At 40.6% G+C, this 26,430-nt stretch overlaps 3 protein-coding genes and 1 pseudogene across 9 annotated transcripts; 1 reads left to right on the top strand and 3 right to left on the bottom strand.

The window, feature by feature from the left end:
- Nucleotides 1-552: 552 nt before the first annotated feature.
- On the bottom strand, nt 553-12,723 carry slc16a13 (solute carrier family 16 member 13). Of its 7 annotated transcripts, none has more exons than XM_085266894.1 (7): nt 12,605-12,723; nt 9,647-10,063; nt 7,333-7,578; nt 6,936-7,079; nt 5,385-5,641; nt 4,675-5,203; nt 553-3,848 (listed from the first exon to the last, which is right to left on the bottom strand). In XM_085266894.1, the coding sequence occupies exons 3-7, from the start codon at nt 7,559-7,561 to the stop codon at nt 3,595-3,597; spliced, it is 1,413 nt and encodes a 470-aa protein (XP_085123020.1). In that variant the 5' UTR covers nt 7,562-7,578; nt 9,647-10,063; nt 12,605-12,723; the 3' UTR covers nt 553-3,594. The 7 variants fall into 7 exon arrangements, with proteins under 7 accessions (XP_085123020.1, XP_085123021.1, XP_085123017.1 ...); XM_085266895.1 differs by having other exon boundaries at nt 12,508-12,618; XM_085266891.1 differs by lacking the exon at nt 12,605-12,723 and adding an exon at nt 11,928-12,480.
- A 2,744-nt stretch (nt 12,724-15,467) lies between these two features.
- On the bottom strand, nt 15,468-25,424 carry LOC146580245 (C-type mannose receptor 2-like). Its single transcript, XM_085266888.1, has 5 exons — nt 25,414-25,424; nt 24,898-24,938; nt 24,224-24,598; nt 23,713-24,057; nt 15,468-15,844 (listed from the first exon to the last, which is right to left on the bottom strand). The coding sequence occupies exons 2-5, from the start codon at nt 24,929-24,931 to the stop codon at nt 15,498-15,500; spliced, it is 1,101 nt and encodes a 366-aa protein (XP_085123014.1). The 5' UTR covers nt 24,932-24,938; nt 25,414-25,424; the 3' UTR covers nt 15,468-15,497.
- Nucleotides 16,925-19,300, top strand: LOC146580247 (uncharacterized). The gene is made up of 3 exons (XM_085266887.1): nt 16,925-17,627; nt 17,944-18,079; nt 18,362-19,300. Exons 1-3 carry the CDS (start codon nt 17,032-17,034, stop codon nt 19,112-19,114), a joined length of 1,485 nt encoding a protein of 494 aa, XP_085123013.1. The 5' UTR covers nt 16,925-17,031; the 3' UTR covers nt 19,115-19,300.
- On the bottom strand, nt 20,078-22,328 carry LOC146580246 (uncharacterized; annotated as a pseudogene).
- Nucleotides 25,425-26,430: the final 1,006 nt, after the last annotated feature.

Below are 26,430 nucleotides of genomic sequence, written 5' to 3'. Positions count from 1 at the left end.
CTGGAAAAAATGATGAAATATCCAGTGAGCAGCAGTTCTCTGGTGGAAAACGTCTTGTTGATATTTGAGGTCAGAAGAGAATGGCCAGACTGGTTTAAGCTGATAGAAATGCAACAGTAGCTCAAATAAACGTGTTAAAACCAAAGTATGCAGAAAACCATTTCCAAAACTGAAGCAGAGGCAGCAGAAGACCACATCAAATATCACTCGCGTCAAGTAAGAACAGGAAGCTGACTCACTAAAACTGGACAATAAAAGATCGGAAACAGTTGTCAATCTGAACAGATTGTTCAGATGGCAGGGTCAGAATGTGGTGTTAGCAGCATGAAAGCATGGATCTATCCACAAAAAAAATGGTCAAGCCGGTGGTGTAATAATGTGGGGGATATTTTCTTGGGCCCCTTTGTACAAGCAGAGCATCATTTACTCAAATATCCTCCACACTCACCTGATCTCAATCCAGTACAGGGCCTTTGGGATGTGATGGGACAGAAGAATAAATGAGAGAAGAATGGAGTCAGACCCAGCACTAGCAGCGAGTACGCAGCCATCTTTAATATAAGCACACAACATTGTGACAGTATATGAGAGAAAATAAAGAAAAGCATAAGAGGTTCCCTTTAACCTCCTAGGACCTGGCGTCCACATATGTGGACATCACATTTTGGGTTATTTAGACCAAAATACTAAATGTTGCTCTACAAGGGCCTGATATCCACTTACAAGGACATTATACTGCTACTGTTCTATCGAAATTGTAAACAAATATCCTCATATGCGGCTCTCATTTTTCTTAGAAACAAAAATTAGGTTAAAAAAAAATCTGGTAATTCTTTGTTTTTACATTCATCAGGTCCCAATCAGCCCAAATATCAAAGAGAAATTAAAAATGCATGCTGTGGAAGAGTTCAGGTCTTAGGTGGTTAAAGAAGATGAATACGGTTTGTATCTCTGTCAAAAGCCCAGCAGAGGGCAGCATCATCCTGCAGCCGTTTTAGATGAAAACAATCTCTGTGAAGATCTGTCTGATAAGGAAAAGACTGAAATAAACCGAAAGAAAATACGTTTGCTTTAAAAAATAATAATAAAGAAGACAATCACTGACAGTTTGCAGGTAACTGACAAGGTAAATTTACTCCAGAGTCACAGACAGTTGAGGAAGAACACTAAGAAGAAGCTGTTCAGCACAGACCACCTGCTTTTTGCATTGCAACACCTTTAAAGTAAGTAAGTGTGCTAATGATCAGCAGGTCACAGTGATCCAGTCATGCTCTTCTTTCAAACATGGCAACCATCCAGCTGCTCTCCAAACCAAACACGTCTGGTTTACAAAGCCTGCTCTAGTTTACGGTCAGCAAAGTACAAAGTGCTCGAGGAAAAAAGGCGACGGTGTCATCAGGAAAACGCAACTGAGAAAACACAGTCTTGTGTTCCTGCTGTGCAACAAAACGCAGCGGTGGGAAGAGGAATTCCTGAGGTTCAGAGTCGCCACGAGTAGCTCATTTAGCCGAGCTCATAATAAGTCAGTGTTAACAGGACAGGACATGCTGCGGTTTTTATATCCAAACATCCGCTTCAACAGATTACAACCATAAATCAGGCATTTGCAGGCAGCAGTAAATCACCATCAGCGTAGACCTGAAAAACAGCCACTGCAGTCGTTAAATTTGTTCTCCTAATTTTGGAGCGTGTATGTGTGTTTAACACACCTTTAAATTTGAAGCATCATAACCAGTCAGCATCTAAAGTACAAATTCTTTTACCCAGACCAGCTGACACTGTGGTTTACCTCATCTTTGAGCCAGCAGAGGCTCACATATGATTGTGAGATATTGTATGTCTGAAGAACTTTAAAAATGTAACCCTTTAAAGCTTAAACCACAAAGTAATCGCTAGAAAATTCTTATATTTTTTTGAAAATCGAGAGCTTATTGAACCTTACGAAACGCTTTAATTAAATACAAAATTTGTACTATAGTTGCTACATTTGGGATTTTTTGCATCTTATAGGTTAAAAATCTACTGTGCAATTTAATTAAGCTTTTAATGTTGATGATGACAACGATATAGAAGTGTTACAAACTCATACATCAGCTCATGTGTGATACACTTGGCACGACAGGGTTAAGAATATAAAAAGTCCAAAAAACACATGTATTGTAGCGTTTTTACATTAGTTTCATATCCTAGTCAACGAGCTGAAATTTATTTTGTTTAATTTCTTGTTTAAAAATGTTATTTTAGTTTTTTCAAAATCAGTTTCAGAATAATTTTTAGACTCCAGCCTTAATGTGGAGGCTGCTTCTCAGACTGAAGTGATGCAAGTTTTTGCCATGCATAGGTTTAGTATTAATTAACTATAATAACCTTGAAAAAGCTTTCACAGGACCTGTCAGTAACTCGACCAAAACCAGTGTGCCACTGGTTTTAAGCTCAATTCACTGGGCTTCTCCGAATTAAAACATTGTCACGTGCAGATCAGGTCAGAGAGCTAACGTTTCACACATTAGTCCTGTCATGCCAAGATAGTAAAAGTGTATGAATTGATGGTGCAAAATTTTAAAAAAAAGTGACTCACTTTATGGAGGGTATCTACACCAAAAAAATAAATGAGGAGAGCACTCGACCATCGGTGTCTAACACGAATTCAGGTAAAGTTCAGGTGTATCTATTTGTCCAGAGGAAGGAGAAACCACTGAATCCCTTCACCTGCTCTAACGTAAACCAAAGTGACGACAGATGCTCTGCAGAGGAAACAACCCCATTAAAAAAAAAAAAAAAAAAAAAAAAGGACCACTGCTCGCTCCCTCCTGACTTTTCTCTAGTGTTGCTTTTTGCTTCGGTCCTTATCATACATTAGGTCATTTTTGTAGCTCTGGCAGTGCTCGCCTTCAGCTCTCCTCAAGTAACAGCCTGTCTCCTGGTATCTCCCTTCAGACTGTGCTGGGGGACTCTGCAAACCTGTGGAAGCTGAACTGGCTGCAGTTGCACACTCGTTCTACCAACAATGACACGAGCAGGTCAGGAGGGAAAATGAGAGCATGATTTCATTTGTATTAAAGCAGGTGAAATGGACTCATGGATGCTTCTTGACAGCACAGACCGACGTCCCTGAAGTTTAACTGAGTTGTTACTCAACTGAGCTGTGATGATCAAGCATTTGCTTAATTTTCGAGCTGTGCCACATTCAAAGAATGTGTGTGCAAATATAAAAGATCCTGGCCAGTCTTCGGCAGAAAAGTCAGACTCAGGTTTCATGTTCACATGAACAAAAAAAAATAATAATAAAAATTGATTAATTAAAAAACAACAGCACCTCACTTTGCATGTCACATGTCAAAAACAGTCACGTGAATTTTTTAAAAAATGTCCAGTTTTCTTTAAGGCAGAAGGTTCTGGCTCCAGCATTAAACTGAGGTTCGTATTTGTAACAGAGGGAGGAGCTCGCCGCTCCCTTACAGCTGCTACGAGTTTCACAGGAAGCTTCATCTTTCACTGAGTCTCTGAGGTATGACATGAATACATCGTTGCTCACGGAGGTGTGCAACAGGATGCAATTTGATTGTGTGCTCAGAATGTGCAAGGCTCTATCTACTAACACAGTTTTGGGTTTGCTGGATCATTCGACTCCACTGTGTGTTTTTTGTCAGAGGGCGAACTATTCATCTGCTCCAGCTCTAAATCCAAAACTTTCTCTTTGGCATCGAGGGAACGTCTTTGAGGAGGCGGTGGATCAGTACAGGAGAAAAAGCGAGGCAGGGTGGTCATGGTCAGCATACCGAGGACGAGGAAGGAGCCGGCCACCATGAAGGAGGCGATGTAGTTTCCTGTGACGTCCTTCAGGAATCCTGAAAGAAAACCTGGATATTACTTGAAATGTAAGAAACCGTAAAACTGAGAATGAGATGATGAAAGACTGAGGGATAAACTGAAGTGCACAATATCGGCCTCATGTCGATTAAAGGAAAACACTGCAGTGTTTAAAAAAATATGAAGCCCTGATAAAGCTCTGCAAAATCACACGTTTAATCATTGAATACTAGTAAAAAAGAAGCCTTGTAGGGTAAAATAAGAGCTTCTGAACAGCTCATTCATTTTTCTGCCTTGAATCCAGTGACCTCTAACAGTGCAGACAGTTAAAGTGGAAAAAATGTGGCAGGAAACCTAAGATCAGACATTTGATCTGTAAAAGGGTTCATTTTTGTGTTAAACTCTTTTTTACATGCTTTGAAATTAACATAAAACAGAAACAGGTCAATCAGTTACTGACAGCTCATTTTTTATTGTCAAAGCTTTCTGCTTTGGGTTGAATGTGGAGAAAGAATGATTCTGGTGACACTAACCAAAAACTGAGGTGACGCAGCTCGCACGTCCAGTGATGATTTTTAAAAGTGAAAGTCGGATCGGCTTCACAAAACTTGATTTTTGCTCTCTGCACAGGTTTGAGGTTAACAGTAAAATGCCACAAAGTGATCTAAAAAGTAGCAGGTGTGCAGACAAGGTGTCTGCCTTTTATAAGAGCAGTTATCCAAGCTTATGACAGCACCACATTCAGTGTGTTGTATTTTGGGCTGATTTAGGTCACTTTAGATAGATTCTTTTCAAACTAAAGCTACAATGGAGTCATTTTTGTTATAAGCTGGCTTTATCTCAGCAGCTTTAACGCACACCTACCTGACAAAGGAGTCCCCAGAAGTCCAGCACCACTCTCGATGAGCTGCAGCAGTCCGAGTGCCCCCATCGTGCGCTCCACGCCCACAATCATGGGCACCACTGCAAAAACAACGGAGGTCAAAGCCCCAGAGCAGAAGCCATAAAGCAGGCTGATCACCATCAGAGCGGCGTAGGAGCCAGACATGGAGCTCACTGGCAGCAGCATGATAAACACTCCTGCTAGGCCTGTCCACAAGGTCAGTAAATGAACAACCCGAAAGTGGCCCAGGTCGGAGAACCAGCCCGACACTACGCGCCCCAAAATGTCCGAAGCACCTGCAGCTGACATAACGAAGGCAGCTTGGTACTCTGAGAAGCCAACTTGGCGACTGTGGGCCACCAGGTGGAAGTAAGGCACGAAGTAGCCGACGTTAAACAGAGTAACGCCCAAAGTGTAAGTGAGATAGGGCCTCTCAGTCAGCAGGGACAGCTCCAGGTAAGAGGCGATGCGCCGCAGCATGGACGCACATGACTTTGTCTCTGAATCCACCTGCAGGAGAGGAAACAAGGAAAGTCTGAGCTTTATCTTTACATATCGCTCCAAAGTCAGTGAGCAAGAAACTTTACTCTTCTGTCCTGATGGTTATGACAGAGAACATTATGATATTCCTCTCTGAGAGAGACATTTTTACTTAAACCAGACCACTGCCTTGCTCCTCCTTCTGTTCTACCTTTGCCGGTGCTTTAGAGCGCCGCTGCGGACGGATCAGCGCCCCGCAGGGTACAATGTTGAGGCTGAGAGCCCCCAGGATCAGCAGGGCCCCTCGCCAGGCGTACGTCTCCACCAGCAGCTGAAAGAGCGGGTTGAAAGCGAAGGAGGAGAGGCCGATGCTGGAGAACCCCAGTCCCAGAGCCAGGGCACGCCGGCGAGTGAAATTAGCCATGACTGTGGCCACCATGGGAGTGAAGACCATCCCCCATCCAAAACCTGGAGCACAAAGCGAGCAAAGTACACCATGAGAGGCAAGCGAGCAGTTCACTACTTTACGAGTTAATCGGTTAACTGTTAAAACCCTCTTTAAACCTTGGAAAAAAAAAAAGAAAAAGAAAAGAAAATCCTACTTTCGGTCAGTAAATGTTACAAAGCTGTAAGACAACCTCAGGCTCCACAGATGGGAGACACAACTTAACATATTGTAAATGTGAAATAAAAATGTTTCTCTGACCCATCACCTGACTTGGAAAACAAAAATCAATTTTTTGCGCTCTTCCTCTGATGAGTACGGGAAACTGGGTGGATGCACTATCATATCAAATGAGCGTGAACACCACAACACGAGTAGAAGAACACTGGCAAAGTGCACAAGGTAAATAGTACAAAATAATACCACTGATGTATGCAGTACACGGTGTGTGTACAAAACATCTTGACGCACCAAACTTAAAGCAGATCTGTTGGTGACGGTGTAGTGAGGGGGGACAGTTAGCTCATGGCATGCATAGAAGCAGCAATAACTGAAAACAACTACACTCTGCAGCGTAACAAGAGTGTAGTTGCACCTGTGTGAGTGACTCACGCCTGAAATACACCTGCTGCTCGTCTGTGATGTCACGTCTCAGATGCAGTTTTGTGCTTTTTGTCACACGGCTTGAAATGAGTTCAGCAGTGCAGCGTGTTCATTTTGAACATTTACCTGTGTCTGAGTCATTCTGACTTGTATTTTGTCTTTTTGTGAATTATTATTCATCTCTGGCTCTCTTCCACAGCATGGTTTTGTTCCGCCTCCCTCCCCTCACGCCCAGAAAAGCAAAGCAGATGGGTGTCCCTCCTTGAGCCTCGTTCTGTGGGAGGTTTCTTCCTTTTTAAGGGTTTTTTTTCCTTCCTACTGTCGCCAAGTGCTTGCTCATAGGGGATCATCTGATTGTTGGGGTTTTCTCTGTATTGTTGTAGGGTCTTTACATTCAAAATAAAGCACCTTGGGATAACCGTTGTTGTGACTTGGTGCTGTATAAATAAAGCAGAACTGAACTGAACGGAATCTTGTTTCTGCACGATGTGCAGAAGTCATCTTTCTTTAAAAAGTGAGTTTAATTATGACTGCTAGGTCTGAATTAAGTATTTTTAACATTTTTACCGTAACATTGTGACACCCAGCTAACCCTAACTGTAAGTTAAAGTTGAAAGTGCTACAGCTGTGTACCGATGCTTTTCACTGGATGTGCCAAAAAACAGGAGCTAAAGCAGGCTAAAACTGGTGGTTTAAGACTCTAATACACGTTACCTGAAATTACTCCCATCGTGAGGTAGAGGTGTACGAGACAGGTGGACTGCGAGGCAAGTGTGAGGCCGAGCCCGGCCAGAAAGCCTCCCGTCATCACCACCACTCTGGGATTGTAAGCATTACACAGTGCAGCGGCCAGTGGACCTGCAGAACAAGCAAACACATTTACATCATTTATTTATAACTATATCAACCTTTTCCCCCCTTTAGAAGATTTAAGGTTGAAAGACCTTAATCCAAACAGGGTCACATATGCATCCTGTAGTAATCTGTATTTACCCTTTAGTCTCACCATAAGTGTTTTAATGCATTAAGAAAGAAAAATAATTACTGTACAGTTGTCACCTGTAATACTACAAACTGCACACTCACACTTCCACAAACATCAATGACTCACTGAAGAACTGCTGAGCTGCCAGGCCGGTGGACGAGATCCAGGAGATGGCCTGGGCACTCTCCTCGAAGTACTGAACGAACTCCACAAAGAAGATGCCCAGGCTCCGCATCAGGCCGAACACGAGGCTCGAGCTGACAAACATGGCGACAACCAGCACCCAGCCCCAGCCTCCATCCGGGCCCTCGGCCTCATCGCTCTGGCTCTGCGATTTGGACTTTATGTTGGTCATTTCCAAAGGAGAGTTATCTGAAATGCAGGTGAGGAGAACAATGAATGAGTGCAGAACAAGTCTCAGATCCTGTCTGTGATTCTCAAAAGCCATAATTGATTAACTTCCCACAGGCCAATAAATGGTCTGGTTGACTCAGCTGCAGGTCTTCATTTGACAAGAAAATATAGGTGAGAGGTGACAGTAACCGCTGAAGTGTTCATACATCAGCTCTGATCAAATATTTACACGCTCACTGGTTTTGATCAATGATAAATCATATTTCACTGCCAGAGGGGAACATGGTGCAAGTCTGAGTGTGTCAACATAACTCAGAGTTTAACGGTGTTGCATCTCTTTATAAATTATGAATGATTTACAAAGCAGCTCTGTTTATTTATTCTAACCATAAATTACGATGTTTTGTTTGACTTTGACTTATCAGCTGACCTCAATCTGGGTCATACTCGTTAAACATTCACAGCTATAAAAAGTCATAAAATGGGTAATACTCATTCTGCACAGTCTTTTGACCCAGATTTACATACAAGTTAAACAGAGGCTTTTATTCATGATTAGTGACAAGTATTGTAAACAATCATCACACTATGGATGCAGTGTCAAACACAATGAATAAAAAGGTAACTTGCAGAGTATTAAAAAGGGTAAATACATATCTGTAAAGTATCAGTATCTCTTTAACTTTATGAAGAAAAGCTTGTGAGCCACTACAGCCATTGTGATGCTGTTAATGACTTTCTATGATGTGTTATTTCCCACATTTTCACTTTCGTTTTTCTGGTTTCTGTTCAGCTGTCAGCCATTTATCTCCCTGAAAACTACTTCCTCTTCCACGTGAGTCATCAGCTCACACATATATATGCAAAATCTCCTTCACACCCCAAGACTGCACTCTTCCACATGGAGCTCTGACGCCGAGATGTTGTTCCTGGAATCTGCTGCAACTCTGGGTTACAGCTCCTAATGCTCCCATTATCACTAGGACCCTTTTCAACTTTACCTTCCACATCTGCTCCAACTGTTTCTTCAGCCCTTTGTTTTACTGAACTCCTCCTCTTGCTGTTTAGATGTCCTGCCAACAAGTTTTTTCAAAAAGGTCTCAAAGACTTTAGAGTCAGACCTGTTACAGATCGTCAACTTTTCTTTATTATCAGGTGTGTTTCCAAAACCACTAAAAACTGCTGTAATCAAACCTATACTGAAAAAGGACAATCTTGACAAGACACAAATGAACAACTACAGGCCGATCTCAAATCTCCCATTTTTAAGTAAGATCATTGAAAAAGCAGTTTCTCAACAGCTCAATTACTTCTTAAAACAGAACAACTGCTACGATGCCTTCCAGTCAGGTTTTAGACAGAACCACAGCAGTGAAACCGCTCTGACCAAAGTGTTTAATGACATATGTCTGAATACAGACAGTGGAAAAATGTCAGTCTTAGTTTTACTGGATCTCAGTGCAGCATTTGATACAGTTGACCACAACATATTACTCAAACGACTGGAGAACTGGGCAGGTCTTTCAGGAACTGTACTAAACTGGTTCAAAACATACTTAGAAAACAGGAATTACTTTGTATCAATAGGTAACTGAGCAGACAAGTATCACATGTGGAGTTCCCCAAGGTTCCATCTTGGGACCCCTTCTGTTTAACATCTACATGCTCCCACTGGTACAGATTATAAAGAACAACATAAACTATCATAGCTATGCAGATGACACACAAGTATATATCACAATGTCACCAGGAGACCAAGGCCCTGTACAGGCTCTTGGTAAATGCATTGAGGAAATTAATGACTGGTTGTGCCACAATTTTCTCCAGCTAAACAAAAACAAAACTGAGGTAATAGTCTTTGGCGCCAAAGAAAAACGATTACAGGTCACCAGAGAACTTCAATCTATACACCTAAAAACCACAAACCAGGTGAGAACTTTGGGTGTAGTGATGGATGCAGACCTAAACTACTGTTTTTTTTAAATCAATTTTAAATCATGCTTTTTATTTGTTTTTGTTTTTTAATGTCTCTGTAAAGCACTTTGAATCACCTTGTTGTTGAATTGTGCTATATAAATAAACTTGCCTTGCCTTATGTGCTCTTTCTTCTTGATGTTGCCGTCCACTGGGGATTGCCAGGCTATCACAACTGTGGTTTTCTGTTCCTTGTCACACACCGCTATGGTTATATGGTTGGTTTACCGGCAGCTGCTCGTCTGCCTGGAACTGTCAGTCCCACAGGAGCCCTGCTGTTCTCAACCAGCTTTAGTGGTTTCTCTCACCGTGGCAGTCTGCAGCTTGGGCCCTGTCGGCTGTGGCAGACTTCTCCCACTGTGGATTTGGTGTTTAGGGACACTTGTGCTGACACGATAAGAGCCTCTGTGCCATCCTTTACGCCCTTTCGCACTTCATGCGGGAGCTTGAGCTTCTATGTTCCTCATCATGGTCTGTCTTTAGGCACCTGAGACACTTTTGAAGCAAGTAACCTTGGGGAGCAGTCATCCTTTTTTTGTGTGAGGTAAACAAGACCAGTAAGGACAGGTCAACAGACAAAAAGATAAGCAAACTGTGTGAAAATATTATTAAACTGAGTCCAGTGTACTCCGTTAACTATGCACAGTAAAGTATGTGTTGATTAAAAAAAAAAGGTACATGAAATAATTTCATAGTCATGAAAACTATATAAACTATATATGCTAAAGAAATAACAAAAATAAACAAATAAAAAAAATGCCCTGAAATGCAATATTGTCTATGATGATGATGATGATGATAATAATAATAATAATAATAATAATAACATAAAATAATAATTATACCTCGTAATGACACTACTATAAGTAGTAAAAATACATGAATTAAGGGGAGGGGCAATTTTATTAAATTGTGATTTCCTTTTGAATCCCCTTTAAACTGTCAGCCCCAGAGCAAGCCAACAAAAGGCATGTAGGGAGCTGATATCCCAGGGCACATCCCAATCACCCCCCAACTCAGAAGCACCCATATCGGCCATCACTGACATGTCTGCCCTGTTCTTTTGTTGTCATAATAAAAGCTTGTTATATTAGCTTGTTCAGTGGAGAAATTAAAACGATCCTTTTCTTTTGAGAAGTGTTCTATATAATTTTGGTTTGGATTAGGATCTAGTTTATATAACTGATTATAGAAGGATTTGAAAACGTTGTTAATGTCTTGGGGATTCTGAAATGGTTCTCCAGTTTAATTTTCATTTATGCTGACTCCTTCTTTACTGCTATATTGGAAGCTGTCGTATTTAAGCTGTTTAATGATAAATTGTGTTTTTTGTGGGTTAATACCTTCCACACAATGATCACGTTCCTGGATTGATGGGTGGGGGGGTGGGGGGGGGGGGGGGGTAATATGTTTACTGTCTAGATGTGGGATTATTTATTCTCCAACTATCATCAAGTCCGTAAGAGTTCATATAATGGTTTATTATATATGTTGAATGTCAGAATCTGGAGTTGCTATTGGAATATGAATATATTTTAGGGGTGAAAAGTGTATTAAGATATCCATCTATTGTAGTAATTGTCGAGTCATTTATAAACAATTATCTTAATAAAAGAGAAAAAGCTATGAAACAAGGATAGGTCCACATTGTTGGGTCCATAAATGTTTGCAAGGGTATATGTTATATTGTGAATTGTTTGGTGGTGTATGTTGATGAGTAAATATGTAAATATGTCTATGTTGATTAGATTTAAGGTTTTGATGTGTATATCCATCATTTTAATGTGATTAAGAAAGAAAAACATTAAAGAGAAGATTATGAGTTTCATCCAGAGTTTCATCCCTGACTGCAATCCCCTCTCCATCTTACTCGTAGATTTATCGTGCTGGAATTTGTACCAATGGATTCGACCTCATTCATATTGCTGAGCTGGCCTCTCACCACCAGTCTCATCTCTTTGAGGCTGGTGCTCCTCAAATACCTTCTCTTGACTGCCCCAGGTAACACAGGTGCTGGAGTCTTACCTTACAAATATTTACCTTATGTATAAATATGTATGTTATGGCTTTTCCTTGCATGCATGTAATTATAACACACCATACTGGAGTCAGACAATAATAGTGCAGACTGTCCGGCTGAGCAACATCCGAGCAATAAGTTACAAATGAGTCAAAGCATCAGAAAGTTAAACCACCAAATCCACCCATAACCTAATGTTACTCACTGCTCAGCAGAAGGAATCACAGGAATTTGCTGCTAACACACATGAGCTCAAAGACTTAAGACTTAAAGCCATCATGAAACTAAAAGTAAAATGTCATTCTCAACAAATACAACTTTGACCCACTGCTTGTCTGCTTCACCATAACAAAATGTACACTTTGAGTTTTACCTGCAGAAGAAGCAGCAGTCCGGCAGAGTTAGATAAAAGGGGGACAGCAGACACTTAAACAGGACCAGCTGCTATGTCCACCATTCGTTTCCTACAGCCTACAAAGTTGTCAGCAGCTTGTACGAGGGTTCTGTTAACGCAGATAACCCCGACAGCTCGCTGTAATGAAGCTGGGTTTATTTCCTATAAAGAAAGAAGTCCATGTCTGTCCGAGTTGCCTGTGGTGACTAACACTAACTGGTTATTTTAAAGGCTGATTCACAGACTCGGAGATACATTTCACACAAACTTCAAACGAAAGCTAAATGTTTTGCCGGCTACACTCGAACAGGTGGACGACCGCGCGGTGGACATTGTGCACGTGCCTTCTCCCCAATCATTATCACATGCACTTGACGTCGACGCATTTGGCGCGTGCGCACTGGCTGTCCGAGGCGACACAAAAATAACTGCTTTTCATGTTTTCCAGCTAAACTATTTGAAAATGTGTTTCAAGCGCAAGTCAGAGGTCTCAAGTGACGTCATTATTAACGTGTGCGCGTGAGCAGAGGTATGACAGCGTTCACTGTGAGAACTTCACCTTTTCTAGCGGAGTGAGAGTGAAAAAGCCGGCTGACCGATTAACTGTAAACAGCTGAGCAAAGCCTCACTGCGCTGCTCACGGCGACACAACTCACCCCCGGTGCATTCTTTTCCCCGGACCACCTCGTGGTCCACGGTCTCCAGTTTCACTTTTGTAAACAGTTAAATTACACAATAAGGCTCTGTAGTCCACCCACGAGTACACTCAGGAAACTTACAACCGGTGCGCGTGCGCAGTCCTCACGCGCATACTGCCATGAAAACAAGATGAATCTTATCTGAAAAAACGAGTCTTATCACTAGGTTTACATAAATATAAGATGCGTTGTGTCTTTTTAAGTGAAGTGTAATTTCAGACCACTTCAGATTTTATAAAAATCCAAAAGTTTTTGAGCTAAATGTTTTCCTACAATAGTTAAGTAAACTTCCCAGTAGGGCACTAAAGACAAATTTTATTCTCCTGTCATTATCTATATTAATATCCTTTCAGAGCTGCTTGTTGATGATGAGATTTTAAGAACCTGGAAGATGCACAACTTCAAGAAAGAAGCAAAAAAAACAAACAAACCCCAAAACAAAATACAGTGGGGCAAAAAAGTATTTAGTCAGCCACCGAGTGTGCAAGTTCCCCCACCTAAAATGATGACAGAGGTCAGTAATTTGCACCAGAGGTACACTTCAACTGTGAGAGACAGAATGTGAAAAAAAAAATCCATGAATTCACATGGTAGGATTTGTAAAGAATTTATTGGTAAATCAGGGTGGAAAATAAGTATTTGGTCACTAACAAAAATACAACTCAATACTTTGTAACATAACCTTTGTTGGCAATAACAGAGGTCAAACGTTTACTATAGGTCTTTACCAGGTTTGCACACACAGTAGCTGGTATTTTGGCCCATTCCTCCATGCAGATCTTCTCGAGAGCAGTGATGTTTTGGGGCTGTCGCCGAGCAACACGGACTTTCAACTCCCGCCACAGATTTTCTATGGGGTTGAGGTCTGGAGACTGGCTAGGCCACTCCAGGACTTTCAAATGCTTCTTACGGAGCCACTCCTTTGTTGCCCGGGCGGTGTGTTTTGGGTCATTGTCATGTTGGAAGACCCAGCCTCGTTTCATCTTCAAAGTTCTCACTGATGGAAGGAGGTTTTGGCTCAAAATCTCACGATACATGGCCCCATTCATTCTGTCCTTAACACGGATCAGTCGTCCTGTCCCCTTGGCAGAAAAACAGCCCCATAGCATGATGTTTCCACCCCCATGCTTCACAGTAGGTATGGTGTTCTTGGGATGCAACTCAGTATTCTTCTTCCTCCAAACACGACGAGTTGAGTTTATACCAAAAAGTTCTACTTTGGTTTCATCTGACCACATGACATTCTCCCAATCCTCTGCTGTATCATCCATGTGCTCTCCGGCAAACTTCAGACGGGCCTGGACATGCACTGGCTTCAGCAGCGGAACACGTCTGGCACTGCGGGATTTGATTCCCTGCCGTTGTAGTGTGTTACTGATGGTGACCTTTGTTACTTTGGTCCCAGCTCTCTGCAGGTCATTCACCAGGTCCCCCCGTGTGGTTCTGGGATCTTTGCTCACCGTTCTCATGATCATTTTGACCCCACGGGATGAGATCTTGCGTGGAGCCCCAGATCGAGGGAGATTATCAGTGGTCTTGTATGTCTTCCATTTTCTGATGATTGCTCCCACAGTTGATTTTTTCACACCAAGCTGCTTGCCTATTGTAGATTCACTCTTCCCAGTCTGGTGCAGGTCTACAATACTTTTCCTGGTGTCCTTCGAAAGCTCTTTGGTCTTGGCCATGGCGGAGTTTGGAGTCTGACTGTTTGAGGCTGTGGACAGGTGTCTTTTATACAGATGATGAGTTCAAACAGGTGCCGTTCATACAGGTAACGAGTGGGGGACAGAAAAGCTTCTTACAGAAGACGTTACAGGTCTGTGAGAGCCAGAGATTTTCCTTGTTTGAGGTGACCAAATACTTATTTTCCACCCTAATTTACGAATAAATTCTTTACAAATCCTACCATGTGAATTCATGGAGTTTTTTTTCACATTCTGTCTCTCACAGTTGAAGTGTACCTCTGGTGCAAATTACTGACCTCTGTCATCATTTTAAGTGGGGGAACTTGCACAATCGGTGGCTGACTAAATACTTTTTTGCCCCACTGTAGGTAATCCAGTGGCTTAGACTTGAAACCATGGGCTGTTAAGGACCAGAGATTCTCTATAGTGTGTTATCAACCAATCAGATGAGCCGGTAAAAGTATGTAGACAGTGTAGAGTGAAACAGGTTTAACGGTTATCTGCCTTGTAGGTGTTCAGGATACAGACACTAAAGGGAAGCAACAACAAGGTTCAAAAATTACAACTGACCAGATTTGATTTATTTCTGACTCACAGGCAAACTCACATAAATGACCTTAAATCCAAAAAGCTGATTCTGTTCATCTGCATCTGCATGTAGCTTTTTCAGTGGGAGAAACACTTCGTCACTCACCTGTCCACATTCCTTCCTGATTAAATAACTGTTAATTTTTATTTTATTTTAGGTTAAATATCAACTATTACCTGACAATGATGAGTGTTGGAGGATATTATTTGAGAACCATTCCTTTTGCAAAAGAAACAACACGATGAAAACACCTGAATACACATAATACTTTATTATTAGAAATTTATAGATAAAATGATAAAAGTAAAAGTATTTCTTCTGTTATAAGGATCAATTTAACTGCTGCAGATGGTTAAGACTGAGCTTTTTTTTTAACACACTATATTCTCTCTAGAATAATAGAGCACATCCAGAAAAAAATGTTTATGACATGGTAAGTTTTAAATCATCATTTTCAATCATACTTATGACATAGATATTTTTAATCTTTAATCTCTTAAGTGCTTGATAAAAATCATAAAAGCAAATTATTTCTGCTGCAGTAATTAACCTGCAGTGAGTCAGAGAGGTTTAAAACTTACTCTGTAGAACAAATAAAGTTATATTTCTCATGTTCTCTTTGACTGACCCACTGATACCGTCCTCCTCTTTCCATAGCTGCACACCTATCACACTCCTCAATCTTTCCATTATCAGCCCAGTTCTCGTAGCAGACTAGTTTGTCACTGATCCAGAACCACAGATCCATCACGCAGGTGTAGCGCAGTCCCACCCATATGTAGGGACTGCTGGCATTCTTGGCTCTCCTCTCCACCCATCTCTGTTGGTGAGGGTTAGTGATGGAGACCAGGTCAGTGTGGTACAGTCTGCAGTAATCCAAGGCTTCCTCCCAGGTCTTGTTTTCATTGATCAGAATCAATTTATCTGTCAGAAACAATCAAACTTCAGTTAAGTCTGGTTAACAGCAGCTTATGTTCCACTTTACCTTGAATACAGACAGTACACAATAAAACATTGTAGTTTTTCACTTCCTTTAGCTGTATACTTAATTATTGTAAGTGTGTACAGTGCATTTGGAAAGCATTCACAGTTCCACATTTTGTCCTGTTACAGTCTTATTCCAAAATAGATTAAATTTCTTGTTCACTTCAAAGTTCTGCACATGATACCCCAAAATGAAAAAGTGGGGAAAAGATTGTTGAAATTCCTGCAAATCAAAAGCAAAAATATGGCATGTACAGTATGTAAGTATTTACACTTTGTTGAAGTATCTTTGTCAACACTTGAAGCTTCAAGCCTTCCTGAGTATGATGCTACAAGCTTGGCATATCTATTTTAGGGCAGTTTCTCCCATTCATTGCACAACCTCTGAAGCTCCATCAGATTGGATGGTGCACAGCCATTTTCAGATTTCTCCAGAGAATCAGGTTCAAACTTTGGCTCTTGCTGGTCACTTGAGGACCTTCACAGTGGTTCTGCAGCCACTTGTTTTTATCTTGGCCGTGTGCTTGGGGGCTTGTCCTGTATAAAATGAACCTAATGTGGATCTAATGTCCGGTGCACTCTGGAGCAGCTTATTCAAAAAGAATCAAATTTACCATCACTAGCTCACTCTACTAAACAGGCCTGATTGTTGGAGGGCTTCAGAAATGATTTTTCTTCTGGAAGATTCTCCTCTCTCCACAGAGCAATGCTGGAGCTCTGTCAGAGTGACCATCACTCCTTGACTAAGGCTTTTCTACCTCAAACTCTCTAACTGGCGAGGTGGCAGCTCTAGGAAAGTCCTGGTGGTTTCAAACTTCTTCCATTTACAGATCTCTGAGCTTATTGGGACCTTCAGTGCTGCAGAAATGTTTCTGTGCCTCATAGAGCTCGGCGATAGAACGATAACGATATGTATCGCGATATAACTTTTACTCGATAGAGAAATTAAACTATCGCGATAGACCTCGCCGCTCTTGTCCTCTTTAAAAAAAAAAAAAAAAAGTCAGCAATCCAAATAGACTACTTGCACTAGGGCATGTGACGTATTTCCGTTTCCAAATAGTACCGCTTGTGCGTTTCCGGTACGTTTGCTTATCTATCGGTAGCTATGCTAATGTCGCTTCAGAATGAGTATAAAAAGGAAAGTATTTAAAACAGAACATTTTCAAAAACAGGAGAAGAAATACTCCGAGCATTGCTGTGTCCCACTTTGTTCAGCTTCAGCCAAATTTAACGGCATACTAAGTTTTCATGCCTTTCCGACCCATTCCGACTTGAGAAGACAATGGCTGTTAAACATACGCCGGGATCATTTCACGATTACCTCTCACACCAGGGTCTGCTGCAGACACTTTGCCAGTGATCAACTCATAGAGCCAACAACCCTCGATGGTCGAAGGCGGCTTATTAAAGGTGCTGTACCAACACTTTTTGAGTGGAATGGCTATAAAGTTGAACCACCGCGGCGTAGTGTTTGGGAGAGAACGGAGCGACGCCCTGAACTAGTTCCTCCTGACGATCAAGAAGAGCACAGTCTTACAAGAGATCATGACTACTGCTCAGTCCCTGAGCCATCTGCATTGGACATATCTGCATCAGCTGCAGAAGACCTGTCCGAAGACGTGGAGACTCTGAGGAAGGAAATACAGGAGTTACGTCTCCAGCGAGAATTTGGGTTACAGCGTTTTGCTGGCTCCGACACTGACATCCGATTCTATACCAGGTACATCTAAGTTCTATTCAAGCTAACTGTTTAAAATATACCAAGGTCACCATCAGTTAAATTTAGAAAGTTTTTCCAGTCTTAATGAAAACAAAATAGAAATGTACTTTTTCTCTGCTGATTGTATGTTTTATGTAGATGCTTTAGTATTTAAACAATATCCTAATGCTACAGGTAAAATACAACACCAAATACTCTTAATCAAACAATTTTATACAGCATTCCATTAGCATATTTGTCACAGTTCACATTATTTTTATGTCAGTGTGTAATGTTAATTAATGATTGACACGATGTATGTCTCTCTCGTGAATAGATTTCCAAGCTATGATCATTTGATGGCATTCTGGGTTTTGATTGAGCCTTGCATCTATAAAATGATCCGGGTTTCAAGAGCCAAGTCAGCTGCCAATCGGAACGAAGAAGTGTTGACACCTGCACGCACATCAACAGTAGGTTATGGGTTTGTTGGTAGTTAGAACTAGAGGTGTAATGTTATTGTATTTATGTACAATAACATTACTTTATGTACAGTAGCATACATACACAGGTGTATGTATGCTAGACTCAGTATCCTTTACATACATACACCTGTGCACTACAGCACCTCATTGTTTACCCCATGGTACAGTATGGTATGCCTAACCATTACAAAACATTTAGCCAAGAAAAGAATAATTTTACTAGTTCATAGCTTAAGGAGTAACATTTTCCCTTTTGTTTTCACCTTCCAGAGGCAGCTGCTACAGCCAATTGATGAGTTTTTTCTTTTCCTGGTTTTCCTGTCAGTTGGTTTGAAGGAGAGGGACCTGGCACACCGATTTAACATACACCAGTCCACAGTGAGCCGCATTATTGCAACATGGACAAATTTTCTTGCCACTGCACTGGGGTCTCAGTGCATCTGGCTTACACGTGAAGAAGTGCAAGCTTACCTCCCTGAGGAATTCAAAGATTTCTCAGACACCCAGATGATCCTTGACTGTACAGAGCTGAGGTGTCAGACACCATCCTCACCACTTCTCCAAAGTGAAATGTACTCTTCGTACAAATCCCACTGTACGATGAAAGCCCTGGTTGGCATAGCTCCACATGGTCCAGTGACATTCATCTCTAATCTGTATGCTGGTTCGGTTAGTGACAAGGAACTATTCAAACAATCAGGCATTGCTGAGAAGTTGACTGAAGACATGGCAGTGATGGTAGATAAGGGCTTCCTAATCACTGATTGTTGTAAATGCAAAGTGTACTGCCCACCTTTTCTATCTAAGCAGAAGCAGATGCCAGCATACCAGGTTAAGGAGACGCAGGCCATAGCCAGACTCAGGGTACATGTGGAGCGAGTCATTAGGAGGATCAAACAGAACAAACTTTTTGATAGCATCATTACCATGTCACATGTTTATAATATCAACCAACTGTTTGCAGTGGCATGTATGCTGTCAAATTACCAGAACACAGCATTAGTTAAAAAATGGGTTAAGTGAGACAAGATGGATTTTTCCCAAGACACCAGTGCCAGTACAAGTAACTTATGGAAAATGACCTGCAGCTGAGGCCACTACAGTTGCATTTCTTCCTTCTCAGCTGACAATACTTGATTACAGAACTGGTACTTGAGTGCTGATAGTTGAGTTTCAGTTATTGATAATTCAAATTCATTGCAAATGTTTAATGTTAATAATACTGTTTAATTATACTACTATTATTACTATTCAGATTCAACAAAACTATTTATCAAAATTATAAAGTAAATCACTAAATCGTTTTAAAACCATAAGTGACATTGAGCTTTTGTAACATCAAAAATACCATTTGTCATTTTCTACAGTTCAGTTATTGTCTAAATGTATATCAGTATGCTAGGCATGGAGTTTTAAATACTTACCATGTAAATAAGTTCTGCACAAATTCAACGTTTTAATGTGTGTTTTTAAAAATTAAATTGATGCCATTGCTTAAATAACTGTTTATTGATGTCACATAAAAGTAACATGTAACAACAAAAGAATTCATGAAATATATTGAAAATAAAACATCAGTTATTTTGTTCCAGCCAGCCTGAAGGATCTGTTTTTCTTTTTGCTGTTTTCACTGTTCATTTTTTCAAACACAGGTATCTTGGCATATATATGTAAAAAAAGAAATAGTCTGCCTTTTCTCTGATTGCATTGTGCACATCTATATCCATGTATATTCTTTGCACTAGGTAGTCCTCTTGTGCCCACACAACAAAGTCACACCACTGCATCCCACTGATGAGCAGTTGTCCTTGCACTTGCCAGTAATATGCGTGGCTCTTTTTTAGTTTAGGGGTACCACATTCCATCTGCACATATTTGCAGTCAATAAAGTTTTGTACATTGGGACATTTGAATTCGACGAAGCCAAACTGGGGGTATTCATCGGGGTCAAAAACAACACCATCAGGAGATGCAGCAAGCCAGGGGGCAATGGGGTGAATGACCAGACCACAGGGTGAGTAGTTAACATTCATTAGCCTACTATACTCTGCTGCTATTGCAGGCTCCATCTCAGTTCCTCTCCTCATGTCTGCTGTCTGCCTTGTTCCCTTCAATATACGCTCTGCTAGTGACTCGGCCGAGCTCTGGCCTCTGACGTGACACACCTCCCGAAACCTAGAGGCAGTCACTCTGGGCCTGCGGAGCTGATGCCACTCAGACGAAGAGCTTTGCTCACGTGTAGCTTCCTCTATTTTGTGAGCCATTTCCAGAGTTACAGACAAGCTTTTCAGATGCAGAAGCTCTTCTTCTGAGCACACAAACACACAATCTGATGGCAAGATGTCATACCCCTCCAGAGGCAAGTGCGGTGTTGGTGGTGCATCGCGGTGTAGTGTGATGTACCGGGTTGTCAAAACCGGCTGCTGATATGACAGAACACTGCCCTCCTGCACCAGCCCAAAGGCACTTTCCACAAGGGGCTTGTCAGGTCTCATGTTCATTGTGGTCACAAGTGGCCTGTCCTCAATATTAAATTTTGCATATGCCTCCGTTATTCTGAACAAGCAGGGATCTGGTAACGGACCCACCATGCCTCTGTAGAAGCCACTCCTAAAGAAAACATCAATGACAATAATGTAAGGAAGAAGGTTGTTATACTGAACAACAACTAAACTAAAAACTAAAAGGTGTAAAACAGTGGTGCATAAGTTAGAGACTGGGATGTATATGTACATGACTGAGTTAGCTGTCTTCAGAAAGTGTAATGTTGTATGTAAATTAATACCTATTCTGACACATGTATGTATGAAAAAAATAGCAACATACATTTGTAACACGTGAAACCAAATTTTACAAATCTAATTACCGTACTCCAGTCTGGGCCATCCTATTTGGTACCGGCTTAGTGAAGATCATGGAGTTGATGGGTCCTGGCTTCACACCCTAACAGAAGACACATTTACTATGGATGGTGTTGCTGTTCATATGTAAACATGGACTAATTCAAAAACTTTAACCTCATTTAAATTACCACTGTCCGTGGCTTGTGCCATTGCTGTTCAGATTCCGTGCAGCTATGCACAGGGGGGACAACCGGCACTCTGAGTTGTGAGTAGTGTGCTGTTTGGAAGAGCAGTGCCACTGTGTGATTGCACATAACAGCGCCTGCCACACAGGAGCACTGGCTATGTGTCAGTATCACCGGCGATGAATCCAGAAGCTTAATCTAAGAAGAAAGAACGAAAATTAAAAATGTAACATCTTCATGGAAGAGCTGAACAGGAACATAGTTCAGTGTTATGGTTACGTACCCTCCTGAATGCTTAGTGTTTCCTTCTCTCCCTATTAAAACAACTTAACCATGCTTGATAACTGTAATAACTTAGATTGTGTATATTTGCAGTATTAACTTGTTGTCAAATGTTTCTGATCACCCAAACACACGTTGATTTAACTATCTGACTAGTCAAATTAGGAGTGATAAAGCAGGGAGACAAGGAAAACATTCAAGTTGATGGGCCTTTAGGAATGAACTTAACTAATGCTTAAATGAACTGAACCCCACTGAACGGGGATTAACAACTTTACACAGCTTCCTGCCTACACTTAGTCTGTGTGGTGCCTCACTCTTCCTCATCGACCTGTAGCACAGGGCTCTCACACCGACCTCCCCTGACAACCTGTCTTTATTGGACACTGAATAAAGATACAAGTACCATTAGCATTATTTCTGTATTACTCATTTCAGCATGTCTTAAACATATATATTTTACACTTAGCAAGAGTAGCATTAGGTAGTTAACTACCTCCATAGTTAGCCAACTACCTAACGCTAATATAACAGTGTCTAACAACAAAAGTGACATTAGTTAAGAAAACCTCAACTATAGTTTAGGACGACATAAAACACCGTTTAAGAAAACATGTAATGTAGAGAACTGACATCAAATGAAGGACATAGCGGAGTAACGTAGTGTTTGCATTTGACGTTAGCTAGCGTTTCTTTGTCGGTTAATTTACGTTTCTTACCTTCGTAGTTGTGTATATAAGATGCAGCATATAACTTAAATCCTTTATCTAATTTGCTGGCGGGGGTAGTCGTCACTCTGCAAATCCGATGAACATCGGTGATGTTCAATTTTGGGAGCTCTTGTAGGCATCGAGTGTAGAACGTCGCCATGGTTTAACCGCACCGGAAGCACTGGAGCAGGACTACATAGAACGCGGAAGTGTTAGTGCAAGTAGTCCATTAAGTAGCGCAGAGCCGAACCAATCACAGCCGCAGCGTCACGTCGCGTGACTTGTTAAGTACAGCACAAGTGCCAAGCCGCATGTGTGTTTGTTTGGGAAGCAGCCAGCCACCGTACTGCCTGGGTAATGGAGGAAATGAGTGTGCCGACTAGAAAAATCAACCGAGCGTGACCGAAGAGAAAACAGATGATGGTTCCAATGCCGGAGAGATTGTCGAACGGAAGAGCCATAGAAGTTCCGTAGTTTGAAGGTATTTCGGCTATTTCAAGTCTGACAAAAACAGAGTAGCGTGCACTGTAAATTGTGCCGAAAGCAAGTCTGGAAATTCAATAAACTGGTGCATGCGTCACACTGTGCGCCGCGTTATTGTTTCGGTGAAATGAATTTCTACAATACTGTTAATTCTACTCTCTGCAGTGTTTAAATGCTTACATATACACACAGTTACTGTCCGTCCACACATACGACTCGGTTCTGCTTCTATGCCGCAGCTTTGTTTACTTTTTCCCACCGAGGCTTCTAGACTTCTGATTGGCCAACATTTCTGCACGGTTAGGAATCTAGCGCCACCTGCTGCTTTGGCATGTTCATAGCAGCGTTTTCCTTCATTTCTGCCTTTATGTGTGGACGGGATTATTTTTTAAAACGAAAACGGAAAATCTCAGTTTTCAAAAATACCCGTGTACGTGTGGACGTAGCCTCAGTCTCTGACTGGAAGCGCTAATTCTTCATTCGGCTTTTGTCAGACTAAAGTAACTGTTACAACTGTTTGAAAAGCTCAGCTATACAACAAGGAGAGATTGAGAATTTCCTTTTAGTTCTCAGTTTATTTGATATTGACAAAAGTCAGTCAGTTTTGTCTGTTCTTCTGTAAAACAAACTAAGATTTATTTTTAGAATTAATATTTTGTTTCTAAGTGGAATTGACAATTTAGTCTGTTTCGTTTGTTCTATTTTGAAACTTAAACGCCTTAGCGGCTGCCTTTTGTGTAGTTTGCAATATTTGCCTTTATTTATCTGAAAAAGTCTCATGTTCCTTAAGTACATCTACCCTGTTGAACTTCATCCATCCATTCGCGTCCGCTTAATGGATGAACTTATTATGGGAAATAAATATTTAAATAAAAACAAGCTGCTGATTATTTCACATTTAAATCTTACAAATATAGTTATTTGGCTTATATCGTGATAGATATCGTTATCGCCTGAAATGAAAAAAACATATCGTGATATGAAAAAATCTTATATCGCCCAGCTCTAGTGCCTCAACACAAGCCTGTCTCAGAGCTCTACAGACAATTCCTTGGATCTTCTAATGATGCTGCTATTACAGGGGAAAATAAATCAGATTAATCTTAGTAGAAACTCACCACCATAACAGAAGAAATAATTTTTTTTGTTGCATTCATCAGAGCTCCATTTTCTTGATCTGTTTAACAGAGTCGAAGCACATTTCTTTTTGTTTTGTCCGTCATTAAATGACTCCATATCCCAGTGCCTGAAAGAGAAATTACTTCCATCTGACCACCTCCAGGTGTCTCTGAACAGGCCGATCCACAAATCCTGAGACTTTTTCAGGATCTTAAATTCTTCCCCATCCACCTGATCGAGTCCACTGGCCAGGTCAGTGTAGCGATCTCTGCAGTACTTCTGAGCCTTTGTCCAGGTTATCTTCTCCTCAATCAAATGGATGGATTTACCGTCTCTCTTCTTTTCTGTTAAGCAAAACATCAAAACAAAACAAAATTTCCATCACCACAAACATTTTGAAGAAATACAGAAAGACACATAATTTGTATGATTCCTCAAACATGCTTTCTCTCCATTTCTCTTTCAGTTCAGTTATATTATCAAATCAGATTATTATCCACATATTCTCACCATCGTAGCAGATGAACGGCATCATTTGGTCACATCTGGCATGTGTCCAGTTTCCTCTTGTCTTCACACAGTTCTCATTTTGATTTTGATCATCTGGTTCAGAAGCTCCCCATCTGGTTTCATGTTCAGTGTAGTTCACCCCTGGCAGAGACCAATGCCACATCCTGTTTTCTTTTCCTGGGTTGCTGAACAGTCCAATCCAGGCTTTACCTTCATACTCTTTGGATTCACGCAGTCTCGCCATGTCTGCCATGTCAAACACGCTGGCCAGGTCTGCATAATTCTCTCTGCAGTATTTCTGTGCTTCTTCCCAGGTTTTGTCTTCTCTAATAAAGTGGTACTCATACAGGTAACAGGTGGAGACGAAACACTGACCTAAAAGCAGTAAAATATTAGCAATAATGCTGCATTATCAAATCAAACTCACTGGTTCACAGATAAACAGTCTACAACACAAGTGTGACTCTGAGCTCAGTGACCTTCTCAGTGAAAGACAAATGTGTGCAGATAAAACAAATAGATGAAAATCAAATGGAAAAACAAAGAAAAGACAGAAGAAGTAAGAAGACAAGACATTACAAAAAACACGGTAAGTTTGTAGGATTCAACAAAACACACACCAGGTAGAGAAATATCATCTCTATAGGGAAACTCAATCAGAATTTTCCACTTACCCATCAGAATCAGCAGAAAGAGACTCCACTGCATCTTTAATCTGCCGGATTAAATAAATATTTCATTAGATAATGAAATCATGTTTCATTTCATAGATGGTCTGGTTATAATCATCATTATAATCTGGGTGTACAGATTGGAAGTTCAGCTGGACCCAAATGCAGACACGAGCAGGCAGCCAGAGTTGAAATGTTTTACATCACTCATGTATACATCAAAACATAGAATTAGGCTTTATCACTGTTGTAAAAATACTCCATGCTGTACTAATACAGAGGTGTCTTATTGTTGAGGTCAGGAGCTGCCAGATCTGTTTTCTCTGGTAGTCTGCATGCATGAAAGAGTCTCTGCTTAACATAACTGATATTATATTAAGGCTGATTCTTCGGTTTAAAGGTGCTTTTCTTTTAAATCCAGTCTGCTGCATATCTTAGAAATTGATTTTGAAAATATATAAATATATATAAACATAAACAAACACAAAACATGCAATGAATTACAGATTTCAAACTTACATCTGGTTAGTCTTTTGGTCCTTTGTCTAATTTGGCCTCTTTCCTCGAAGGGTTCAAATAAACACTGAAATAAAAGCAAACACAGAGAGCTCATTATGCAAAGATCGGAATTTATATATTAAAATACTGCTGCTGCTTTCAGAAAGATAAAGACGAGGGAGTTTTTTGCACGTATGAAAGCGGTATTCTGTTACGTGTTGTAGCTTATAGCTTTTTCCTCAATGATTGTAAAACTGTATAATTTTGTTGTTGTCTCTTGTTTTTGAACTGACTTCTCATCATATACTTTACCAATGAAAAAGCTGATGATGGTTTGGATCCTTTATATGCAGAAATATTGAAATTATGGAAATATTTATACTTGTATTGTGAGCTTGTTCTTTACCTGAGTGTTTTATCTTGATGTCGCTTTACAATTTCCTTACTTTTGCATGTAAACACTGAAACACTGCTGATAAAATAAGACCTGAATCTGTGGATAATTAGCTTTTTATTACTTATTTTTCATTTAAATTCACTTTTGTTATTATTGGATGTCGTCACTTACAGTCCTATGTCTCTGAACTTTCCCACACACGTTGGAGAATATGACTGTTTTTCAATAACTATCATTAAGAGATTATCTTAATTTTCATATGAACACATTTTTCACTGTACATGTAACGTTATAAATCCTCCCAGTGTGGATCATATTTACATTTTGAATGCAAATTTCTCTGAAATGATTACAAGATAAACATGTGAGCAAATGAGCCATACGCTCAGAAAACTTCCCACGAACTCCAGTCGTCTGCAAAATGACCTCACATATGTATATTTTTTGAAAAGTGATCACAAGCATTTTCTTATTAGTTCCTCCTGTTCTTTAATAGTACTTGTTAAGCAGGTTGTAACCTATCTAGGGGAGCTATGCTTTAAACATCTCTGTCAGCTGACATACGAGTGGTAATTTTTTTCATTAAATGAATGAATTAAGGATAAAAACCATTAGAGGTTCATAATAAACTGACAATAAAT

The sequence above is a fragment of the Mchenga conophoros genome, linkage group LG3, assembly GCF_057382185.1.
Source record: "Mchenga conophoros isolate Kocher_MC1m ecotype Shallow Benthic linkage group LG3, M_conophoros_male_GT1.1, whole genome shotgun sequence".
In the NCBI taxonomy this organism is placed as follows: Eukaryota; Metazoa; Chordata; class Actinopteri; order Cichliformes; family Cichlidae; genus Mchenga; species Mchenga conophoros.
Note: the sequence above shows the minus strand (reverse complement) of the source record. Positions and strands in the feature narration are given on the sequence as shown.